The 12,664-nt window shown below is 37.2% G+C and overlaps 1 protein-coding gene across 1 annotated transcript in view; it reads left to right on the top strand.

The window, feature by feature from the left end:
* The first annotated feature begins 774 nt into the window (after positions 1-774).
* Positions 775-12,664, top strand: part of LOC131154361 (uncharacterized) — a 33,072-nt gene continuing 21,182 nt past the window's right edge. Inside the window, exons 1-2 of the mRNA XM_058107078.1 lie at positions 775-1,116; positions 1,188-1,276. Of these exons, the coding sequence (XP_057963061.1) occupies positions 948-1,116; positions 1,188-1,276 (258 nt within the window). The 5' untranslated portion in view covers positions 775-947. The remainder of the gene's footprint in view (positions 1,117-1,187; positions 1,277-12,664) is intronic.

Consider the following 12,664-nt stretch of genomic DNA (forward strand, 5'->3'; position numbering starts at 1 on the left):
TACTTATATACCCATTATTTCTAAACATTTTAATTAAAAATAATTTATTATTAAGCACAATTAAAGAAGTATGGTTGAATTAGAAAAAAAAAAAAATTGATGGAGGACTCTTGAAGACCCATTTGAAAATTGAAAATTTTAATGGAAAGAAAAGAAAAATATGAAGGAATTTACTTTCTCATGTTCAATTATCAATAAAAGTGAAAAAAGAAAATGAAATGTATAGTAGAATTAGTGAAAAAAAAAATTAATTTACTCAACATTATTATTTTATTTTTTATTTTTTAATTAAATTAGAACATAAATTTATTTTTTATAGTATATAATATATAATAAAGATAAAAAATATAATGAAAACTAAATTTTCTTTTTTTCTCTATTCTTTTCAATTTTTCAAATAAATTCCTTAATCTAAACTAACCCTAATTTTGTGTTTGGAAACGTGAATTTCATATTTTGTATTTTTATTTACATAAATTTAATCAAAATATTGTATAAAATCAAATCGATCAACAAAAATTTAAGTTTTACAGTATGAAACTTGAAAAAATATGAAAAAAAAAAAAAAAACAAAATATAAAATATCTACTCATATATTTGGTTATGAAGAAATAAAAAAAATAAAATATATATGGTAAATTAATGAATGATATTTTAAAACACATGATTAATATTTAACTTTTAAAAAAATTATAATCATATTATATAAAAATATAATAAAACATTTTTTTATTCTTTTTTTTTCTTATATTTTCTCAAGTAAAATTCCTCATCCAAAACTCCTTTTAATTAATGGAAGAGAATCATTTTGAATTGGCTGGAGTCTGGAGATGACGGATAAGCTTTTTGCCTCGGCTTGGCTTGGCGTGCCTATCGCTAGTTCGCTAGCTGAACGGTTAACCGCCGTCTAGCTTGCATTGCTTGGTCGGAAATCGAACGTAAGTCAAATGGCTCCGAACAAAAAGACCAAAGGGAAGGTCAAATCGGCCACCGAGTCAACTCAGTCTCCCAACTCAGAAAACGCCAACTTCCCGTCGTGCATCCGTTTTGTACCTCCCTCGTCAGTCGCCATTACTATTCACGCCAAGCCCGGCTCCAAAGTTGCCGCCATCACAGGTTCACCTCAATTTCTCACTCTCTCTCGATCTCTCGAGCTGTATATATTAAAACTTTTGTCATGAATCCAGATTTCAGCGAGGAGGCAGTAGGCGTCCAGATTGATGCACCTCCCAAGGATGGAGAAGCTAACGAGGCACTTCTTGATTACATGTGCTCGGTGAGTGTATGATCAGATATGCGTATTGCAAATTATTAATAATTAATCAGGCTTTTTGTGTATATTCGTGTCAGTCGTCAGATGGTTGTAGAAAAAAATTATTAATTATATGTTTGCTGTTTGCTGTGTTTTTATGTCAGATGATTGCGAAAATATATCCTTGGGTTTAAATTTTTTTCCTTTTCCTTTTTTTTTTTGGGGGGGAAGGGGGAATGGGGGGAGGGTTGCAAATACATAAGCTTAGAAGAAAAGTGATGTTAGGGCAATTTGTTGAGAAGCCTAACTGAAGGGCGCACTATTATTTTCAGTGACAAGAATTTGGAGGACTATCTCTACCCCTTTTGGAATTGGAACCTTACTTATGGGAGCATCTTGTTGTGCTAATAGGTTTGACTCCCATGCTTCCACAAAATAGTTAAGACTTGGGTCCTTCAAAAAAAATATTTCAAGTGCATTGAGGCGGCGTGTTGAAAGCATTTATGCATGAATCTACAAAATTATGCTCCAATATTTTGAAAGGAATTGAGAAATTAAGTGCTAGGGTAGCTAATAAGCACCCCATACGAAAGCATTTATGTATAGGTCTATTGAAGTATGCTCCAACGTGTTTCTAGACAAGAGCCGTGGTAGTGAGATTGTGATTTTGGTGGAATTTCTAAGTGTTGAAAGGCTATTTGGATTTTTAATGGTTAAATTTAATCCCTAGTGTCAATGTGTCCTGGATCGGGGGCGAGCCTCAATTATCTTGACTTGGATGGTGACAGTGAGTAATGAATGAGATGATGGGTTTTCAAATGGAGCCTTAGGTATGGTTAGGTTTCCACCTATTTTGATCTCTAAGTTAAACTTAGGTCCAAGAACCAGCAGTCTTAGTTCGTGCAACCAAAGTAGGGTTTGAGAGTATGCTTATGTGAGGAGAAAGTATCAACGCCCCCTACACGCTCGTACTAGAAATGGTATTGATAAGCCTATGATTACCTTTAGAGATTATTCAATGAGGAATTATTACTCTTCTATATTTAATTAACTTATCAACCTTTTAATAGCTGCAGTATTGCGGAGGCTATTATCACTTTTAGAGTCTCGAAAGGACGTCATTGCCTCACTTTCGAGTTTTTTCATCAGATTGGTTGTATAATATCAATTCAAAAGAAGAAACACATATAACCATGTATAGAACATATTGAATTATTGGGTAAAATGGAAGGCCAAACCATAATGATAGGTCTCTCCTTTTATTTATAATATATGTCAAGTAAAATACTAGTGACCATAATACCCTTAATAACACTTATTACTAACAAAACTCTTAACGCATAATAATAATGCTTAATGATCAAATAACCATGAACACTCCCCCTCAAGCTGGAGCATATATATCATACGCTCCTAACTTGTTACAAGTGAATTTCACACGAGCACCTTGCAGGGCTTTAATGAACAAATCAGCAGATTGAAACTCAAACTTCATATAAGTTGTTGTAATGAGCTTCTATACAAGCTTTTGAATAAAGTGACAATTAACGTCAATGTGCTTTGTTTGCTTATGGAAGATTGGGTTGGAATAGTAGCTCGATTATCCCACATTAACTCCATAGGCTAAGAATGTGTAAAACCTAGTTCTTCCAACATGTTCTTCAACCAAACAAGTGTAGTGTGTGCCATTGCCTTGTACTCTAACTTAGCACTTGACTTGGCCACCAAAGTTTGTTTCTTACTCTTTTAAGACACCAAATTACCACCAACAAATATGTAGTATCTCGTTGTGGATCTTCAGTCGAAAGGTGCCCCCACCTAGTTTGCATTTGTATATCCCTGAATATGAGTGTGACCCGATCTTGATATAAGAGACCTTTTCTTAGTGCAACTTTGAGATATCTCAAAATGCAAATGTAGCATTCTAGTGACTTATTCTCAAGGAATCAAGAAACTAATTCATATCACTTGTTGCGAAGGATATATCTAGTCAAATGACTGTAAGATAATTCAAAGTTTCCAATATTGTCTTAGGTTAGACAACAAATCACCCATATTTGGAACTAAATTATTATTGGGCTCCATGGGTGTATCAACATGTTTGGATCCCAACAGCTCACTCTCATCTAAAAGATCAAGAACATACTTCCTTTATTATGACAAGACGGTTTCCATACGAGATCTCGATACTTCTATACCTAAGAAGTACTTCAATGGTCCCAAGTCCTTGCTCTGAAACTTACTTTGTAGGAAAATCTTTAGGTCCTAGATGCCTTGATCATCATCCCCAGTGATCACAATGTCATCCACATGCACAATAAGCAAAATCCTGTCAAATGGAGTACGATTATAGAATACAGAGTGATCTACAGCACACCATTAGACGCCAAACTCAAGTACCATAGCAGTAAATTGGCCAAACCATGCCTTAGGAGATTGTTTTAATCCATATAATGATTTGTTAAGCTGACACATTGAGCTTGACTCTTCCTAAGCAACAAACCTAGGTGGTTGCTCCATATAGACCACCTCCTGAAGATCACCATGTAAGAAAAAATTCTTCACATCTTACTCACGTAGAAGCCGATGACAAGTACTAGATAAAGAGATGAATAAACGTATTGAGGCAAGTTTAATGATCGGAGAGAATGTGTTTGAATAATCCAAATTGTGCACTTGAGTATATCCCTTAGCAACAAGGTGGACCTTCAAACGAGCTACAGAACCATCAGGATTGACTTTCACATTGTACACCCAACCATAACTAACCACAAACTAATTAGGAGGAAAAGGTACCGTATCCCAAGTATCATTATCATGTAGCGCACGCATCTCTTCAACCATTGCAGTCCTCCACCCATATGAGATAAGGGTTCAAGAAAAGATTTTGGAAGAGCAACAGAAGACAGAGTACTAACAAAACAATAATACGAGGGTGACAAGAAATCATAACAATTGGATGTCGGGTACAAGTGTGTTTACCTTTCTGAATAGCTATAGGAGGATCAACATCATTGGAAACAAGATCATTTGACGAGGGAACTAGAGATGCAATAATAGAACATGGAGGAGGCTCTCCTCCTTTGAGTCGTTGTGTGGTTACCTTGCAAATTGGGATGATCCAAGCGACAAGAAGGACTTAAACTAGATGAAAATGTAGGAGGATTGGGCATAGATAATAGGATAGGATCTAGAAGGCAAGGCAGAGGAAGGGACTCATCAAGATCAATAGAACTCAAGGAATTAGAGTAGTATGGTGTAGACTAAAAAAAAGGTGACGTCAGTAGAGACAAAGAATCAATGTAAAGTAGGGCTATAGCATCAATAACCCTTTTGAGTATAGGAATAGCCCTCAAAAATATGTTTGATAGCATGAGGTTCTAACTTATCCTTTCCCAGAGTTAATTGATGGACAAAGGGTACACAACCGAATATACAAGAAGGAAGGGAGAGCAAAAGAGCCTTAGGGAAGACAATTGAATATTGGATTTTACCACCAAAGATAGAGGATGGCATTTTATTGATGAGGGAGCAAGTTGTGAGCACAACATTACTCCAAAAAACGTTGGGAACATTCATTTGATACAGTAGGGTATGAGTGACTTCAAGAATATGTTTGTTTTTTTGCTCTGCAACTCCATTTCGTTGTGCAGGGTAGGCACAAGAGGACTGATGGATCATACCAAAATTATTCGTATAGGTATTGAATTGATTACTGAAGTGCTCCTTAGCATTATCTCTACGAAGTATTTTGATTGGCATATTAAATTGAGTCTTTATTTGAGAATAGAAGGCACAAAAGATAGTGAACAACTTAGAACGATCTTTCATTAAATACAACCAAGTGATCCTGGAGTTGTCATCAACAAATGTAACAAATTATCGAAACCCCAACATTGATGTGACACAACTAGGACCCTAGACATCGAAATGGAATTGCATAAAAGGACTAGCTGCCCATTTGTTGACCCAGGAAGCAAAGGGAACATGATGATGTTTTTCCAATTGACAAGAGACACTCAAGATTAGATGCAAAAATCAATGTAGGAATATGCTGTTTCAACTTGTCTAAGGACGGATGACCAAGGCGACAATGGATTTGAAGTGGTGCAACAATGGTTGTGCAAGCAATGGGAGGAGAAAGCGACTCAAAGTAGTAAAGTTCACAAGCCTCACATCTTATGCCAGTTGTCTTCCTCATCTTTAAATCTTGAATAACCACATAATCAGGAAAGAAAATGATAGAATGATTTAGTGACTTTGTAAGCTTACTAATTAACATGAGATTGAAATGGGATTTAGGAATGTATAAAACAGAAGGAAAAGAGATGGAGGGAGTAGGATTTACTATTCTTATCCCCTTAACTGCAATTGTGGACACATTTGCAAGGGTAACTTGAGGTAGATTTTTAGTATACTAAAGGGTAGAAAAGAAGTTGGTTGCACCTATGATATGGTCAGTGGCAACAGAATCAATGACCCAAGGACTATTGGGAAAGATACCAAATGACATGCAAACTGTAGGATTACCTTTCTAGGCAAAAAGATGCAATGTGATAAGATGTTTGTTGAGACGATTGATACTATAGAAAACCTTGAATACTCCTCTTCTGATATAGTCATAATACACGGTTCACTCAAACAAGTGATTGACGAGGGAACCATACTTTTGGAATTTGCGAAATTCATCCCAACACTCGCTCTCTTTGACCAATGATAACAAATTAATTGCTGGATCAATTAGAACAACCAGGAACAAGGTGACCCACCATGAACAAGTCACAAATAAAGCAGTACAAGGCTGCCACAGCACCAACAAACTTAGACACAACCCCAAGAAACCAACACACAGCACTGGAACAATTGGAGCAACCACAAACAAGGTGAACCACCAAAACTACCACAGATAAGTCACCAACAATCTTATATAATGCTGCCAAAGTCTCACAAAAACAGCTTATGAACACAGACACTACTCCAATAGACTCACCAATGGCCTTTACTAACACCAAACAACAACTAATGGATTACCACAAGTGCATGGGCGAAAAAGATTGGATCTTTGAGTAGAACACATGCCCAACAACTTGATATTATGGTCTATGGAAGGAATTAGAACATTGTATAAAAAACACAGCAAATACCACTGTTTCAGACCCAATAAACTCAATAACCATTAACAAACAGCTTTGGGGAGCAATAGACAACCATTCCTTGGGTGCTGCACATGAGCAATGAAAAAAGGTGATATCTTTGGACAAAAACATCATGAAAAACTTCATTAGTATGTTTATAGAGGGATGTGAGTATTGCTAGACAAATTCAGGCCAAAAATATGCCTGAAAGTTGCTTCACGCGCCGGTGCATGGGGTTGGCCCTGGCAGCCTTTGACCGGTGCATATGGCACTGTCTGGAGATGGGATTTCAGTGGGGGGCAAATCGGTAGTGTCTGTGGGTCACTGTGGTGTTTTTGTTTTGACAAAATCTATTGTAGATTTTGTGTTCATGAATTGGCAGCGTCACCCAGGAAATTTCTAGTGACGGGTCCGACTTCCAGCAGCTGCTTTCTGTTTTCTAGCGCTATAGTGTTGTTGGAAATTCTTCAATGGTGGTAGACATGCAGTGAATTTAAGGTTTTAGGCTTCAGTTGGATGGTGGTTGTAACATTTAGGGTTTATGTCTCAGAATCATGCTCTGATACCATGTTGAATAATTGGGTAAAATGGAAGACCTAACCACAATGATAAGTATCTCCCTCTATTTATAATCTATGTCAAGTACAATGCTAATGACCATAATGCCCTTACTAACTCACATTTACAAACATACTTGTAACACATACTAATGATGCTAAATGACCAAATAACCATTAACAGAACATGCAAATAGAAGGGCAAATGCGTAAACCAAGCAAAAGACTTGTCTAATGCAATCGCTGAGATAACTCAAAGTGATTGGTCTAATGTAAATCATTGAGATAACTCAAAGTATTTGAAGTAGACAAAATGCCAGCTCAGAATTAGATAGGTGAGGACTAAATGCCCCGCCCCTAATTTTCCAATCATTGGGGTTTTTCTCACGCATGCAAAATATGCCACAATGGAGGTATAGAGAGTGAAATGACAAGAAAAATGCATTCAAATATTAGTCTATTCCTTTTTGAACTTTCTTTGAATTTTTGAACATGGCAATGAAAATAACAAGAACAAACACTTAAAGACCTGAGAACACATTTTTTGGGGATTTTATTTATAATACCAATAACATTACTTAAAATTATAAGAACAGTAATGTTAAAAATGTTAAAAACTATCGTATTCGACATACATATGCACATATTAACTCACACATGCAAACTCACATGCATGCTAACGCACCCATGCATGCATGTATACATATGCATGCATGCAAATCCTCTCCTACATGGAAACATTTGCATGCATGTGTGCCCAAACATTCACAGGCATGTATGCTCATATGTCATGAGCCGAGTATTTCTCACCTTGTGAAGGGCAGTGCGGCACTAGATAAAACACTCTTGCTTAACTAGTCAGCCAAAGATTACCGTAGTTTACCCTAGAAACACATTCATAGTAGTTGAATGAAAAGTAAGCGGAAGCAGTGAGCAATTCATGAAAGCAAATAGCAAGTAAGCGGTTAACATTGAAGCAACATGATTCATTAATAAACACCTCCATAAGCAACACGTGTTTAGTGAGGGAGGCAAGTAGGCTAAACACGATTATTAATGGCAATGAGTTTTACGAGATTGATGAACACTCTCTCTCCCCTAGAGAGCTTTATATGCTATTTTAGCTCTAGCACTAAGAAACATCAATTGTTCAACGAGTCATACTTTGCTTTACACTAAAACGTAGAGACACTCAAAGCATAGAACCTATACTAGTATTTGCATGATGGTAACCTGTCCTATGCATAGAAGACAAGCTGTCACAGGCAAGCATAATGCCCTAAACAAGCTTGGCTTGTGACATTCTCACCCACCTATGTGGCGACATCCTCATAGACTTTGATGTTAGGTACACTTCAACTTGGTTCATGAATGGTTGCATGTCTTCTATTGAAATTCAACTGATTTCTTCATATCAATGGCCTTTCCACTTCACTAAGAACTTGTGTCACTTCTTAATTATGTGAACTCTTTGTTTGCAAGGATGACTTCAACTTCTCTTCTGTCAGGTTGCGCCATCTTCAGTTGCTTTAATTGACTAACTTTTTCTTGGATATTCAATGTTGGTGTTGAATGGCTTAAGGCAGCTAATGTGAAACATAGGATGCACTTTCATCCAAGCAGGAGGATCAACCTTGTAAGAGGTCTTCTCAACTTTAGCCAAGATAGAGACTGGTCCTTCATATTTGCGAATTAGTCTCCTATCTTAACCTCATAGTGGCCTAATCTGTTCAAGATGCAGCTTAACAAGCACCAAGTCACCCATGTTGAAGTGTTACATTCTTTTCCCCCAATATTCCTTCATTTGCTTGGAAGCTTCTTGAGCAATCTTTGCATTCTGTCTCCATTTTTTAGTGAAGATGTATGCTCTTGGACATTTTCCTTTGCACAACTCGTCCGTTATGTGAGGTAACAATAGTTGTTGGCCTGGAACAAGCTAAAAAAGACTCTTGTTGGTTGTTGAGTTATTTTGGGCATTGAAATAAAACTAAGCCACATCAAGTAGTTGCACCCAATTCTTTTGATTGATGGAGACAAAATGACGAAAGTGCAATTTTAGTAGCTTGTTGAATCTCTTCGTTTGTCCATCTATTTGTGGGTCGTAACTCGAAGAGGTGCAAGTTGTGACTTAAGGATTCTTTAAAGTTCTATCTCAAAGTTGCCAATGTATCTTGAAGTCGCTGAAAATATCTTAGGGAACACCCCAATACTTCACAATGTGTTTGAAAAAAGAATTGTGCTGTCTCCTCTTTTGAACAACACTTTGGTGTGGGTATGAAGTATGGTACTTTGAAAACTTGTCTATAACAAGTATAGACCTTGCATCCCCCACTTTAGGCAAACTAGTGATGAAGTCAAGTGAGACACTCTTCCATGGTCTTGTTGGTCTTGAAGGGGCTTTAGCAGCCCTATAGTCTTTTTTCGCTTCATCTTGTCTTGTTGGCACGTAAGAAAAGTTCGAGTATACTTGACCACATCATCATGCATCTGTGGCCAGTAGTACCTTTGTTTCAACAATACCAAAGTGCGGTGCCATCTGGGATGAACTATCCTCATGGTGTCATGACACTTTCTCTTTAGTGTTTTTCTTAGATCTCTCGCTCAAGGCACATAGAGCCGGTTATCATGTGTCATCAACAATCTATCTTCAAAGCATAACTGCCACGCTTTGTCCTCCTTCGTTAGATTTATAAGGTTTTGGGCAACTGAATCTTTGGCAAGGTTCTCCTTGATGCACTCTCGCATCGTTGTGGTAACCTTATTGTCAAGCATGTGATGTAGGATGTGAAGCAGCTATTTGGATGGATCATTTCGACTCAATTAGGAGGCCTATGTCAAAGAATAGGATGAATGGTTTATTGGGTCTGAAATCCAAATGTGCTTAGTTAGTTACTTGTTTAAGTATGTGTGAGTAGTTTGCTTGTATTAGGACTATTTATGTTGGGGGCTTGTTTGTAGTAATTGTGTATTCTACTGTTTGTAATGCAATGTAGTTTTAGGGTTATGTTTGTAATTTCATGTGTTTAGAGTCTTTCTTATGAATAGTGTGTGAAAGCCATGATGTAGGCAATTATTGATGAATGTGAATTGGAATTGAATGTGAGTTTCCCCCTGGTATCTCCTCTTTTCTTTCTTGCCTTTCCTTCCTCTCTTCTATTTCTTCTAAATTCTCCCATGGCTGCAGAACCTTGATGCTGCCTCTGCATCATTTGGTATCAGAGCCCAAATTTGATCTTCATTCTTCCATTTCAATCCCCCCCATTGCCCCCTTCTCTCCTCTTTTGCCTTATTCTTCTCCCTTTCTCCTTCTTCTTCTTCGTTCTCTCCTCTGTTCTGTAACTTCTCTCTCTATCTGCCGCCTCTTCTTCTTTCTTCTCTTGTTGTTCTCTAGCTTTCAGTCCACCCATTCTCCCTCACTTTTCTCCTCTTCTCTTCTTCTTCCTTTTCTTCTTCTTTCTTTTCTCTGTTTAGTTCTCTCACCCTTTGTTCTGTATTAATCCTCCCTTCTTCTCTGTTGTGTTTTAATCCTCCCTTCTTATTCCATTATCTCCATTAATCTTTCCTTCTCTTTAATTCTCTCATCTCTTTATTCTGTTCTGAAATTTCAGTTTAAATAAAAAAAAAGGTGGAGATGTTATCCGGTAGGGTTCAAAATATGGAAAATGTTTTGGAGACTATTATTGGTGCTTTGAATAGGCTAATAACCACTTCTTCTTCTTCTTCTTCTTCTTCTTCCATTATCTCCATTAATCTTTCTGTTACTCTCTCATCTCATTATTCTGTTCTGACATCTCAGTTTAAAGAAAAAAAAAAGTGGAGATGTTATCCGGCAGGGTACAAAGCATGGAAAATGCTTTGGAGACTATTATTGGTGCTTTGAATAGGCTAACAACCAAAGTTGCAGCCTTAGGTAAAAGGCCCATGGAATTTCCTACTAAACAAGATGGTGGAATAGCTGCTGTCCCTCATGCTTTTGAGTTGTGTGAAAGCTGAAATGATCATTTGAGTAAGGGAATTAAACTAGAAATCTCAAATTTTAATGGTGATGAATTTGATGATTAAGTGTATTCTTTGGAGTACTATTTCCGATGGTATGACATGAATGAGGCTAGAAAGTTGTACTTTGCTGAATCAATATTGAAGGGAGTTGCTCGAATTTGGTGGATTAAACAAAGAGAGACCTTTAGAAGAAGGAGATTTGGTGAGATTACAACGTGGGATGAGATGAAGTGAGCCATGCAGGAGCAATTTCTGCCTCCCAATTATCAGCAGCGTGTTCATCTCCAGCTCTTTGATTTGAAGAAAGAAAAATAATATAGTTATAGAGTACACTAGTAGATTCTATCATTTGGCTTCTTGTGCTGATATAGAATGGAAAGAGGACATTATAATAGCTTTGTACAAAAAAGGGTTGAAGCCAGCGACTGCCTCCAAACTTGTTGCATGTCGTCTTTTTGCAGTTGGGGATGCAACACAGGTTGCCGCTCAGATTGGGGAGGGCATGGAACACAATCCTCCTAGAGTTACATCAGACCTTTGGTTTGAGAAGAGTACTAGTGGAGTTGTACGAGAGAAGACAATTGAGCAATTAGGTAAATTGTAAGACTAATACCTCTTGGAAGACTCCTGAGCATTCGGGAACAACTTCTAAGAACCAACCATCACTCAAATTCTTTAAATGTCAAGGTTTTGGACATCGAGCTGCACAGTGTCCTAACCAATTCATGATTGTTGCAGGAAAAAGAAGAAGATGTGGATGATGATACTCAAGTAGTTAAAGCTGAAACAGAAATTCCAAGTGACTTAGATGATGATGGAAATTTGAAAACTTGTTTAAGTGCTCTGACATGTGCTCTCATCCCACAAAGTTAAAGAGACAGAGGATTGCATGCGAACCAACATCTTTCGAATTCAAATGGTATGCCAAAAGCAACTTTGTACTTTGGTTATTGATCCCGATAGTTGCACAAATGTAGTTTCTAAAGAAGCTGTGAAGAAATTAAATTTGGAAGTTGAACCTCTTCCCGAACCATGGAAAATTGCTTGGGTGAATTATACCAACTTGAAGGTCCATGCTCGCTACTTACTTACCTTCAAGATTGGTTCCATTATGGAGGCAGTGCAATGTGATATTCCTCTCAAAATTTTTCATATCTTTTCGGGCCGACCATGGTTTTTTGGTAGGAAAGTGAAGCATGATGAATGTGAGAATTCTTATTCCCTTTCCATTAACAAAAAGAAGTATCAATTGATGCCATCACGAATTCTTCCACTCACCAAGTTGTAGCGTACTGTTGGTTCCTTTCTTATGAAACGAGATGACTCTATTCATGGTGATGGACTCCTTGGTACTTTCCCCAACTCGATAGAGTCGAGTTCTTTTCAGGAGGAGGGAATTGATATAGGACGAGAAGCAGCTATTTGGATGTATCATTTTGACTGAATTAAGAGGCCTATGTCAAAGAATAAGGTGAATGGTTTATTGGGTCCGAAACCCAAAGTTAGTTGTTCAAGTGTGTGTAGTTTTCTTGTATTAGGATTATTTATGTTGAGGGCTTGTTTGTAGTGATTGTGTATCTAGGGGTATGTTTGTAATGCAATATAGTTTTAGGGGTATGTGAGTAATTTCATATGTTTAGAGGTTTTCTTATAAATAGTGTGGAAAGCCATGATGTAGGTAGTTATTGATAAATGTGAATTGGAGTTGGACATGAGTTCCA

Source organism: Malania oleifera, chromosome 1 (assembly GCF_029873635.1).
Source record: "Malania oleifera isolate guangnan ecotype guangnan chromosome 1, ASM2987363v1, whole genome shotgun sequence".
NCBI lineage: Eukaryota > Viridiplantae > Streptophyta > Magnoliopsida > Santalales > Ximeniaceae > Malania > Malania oleifera.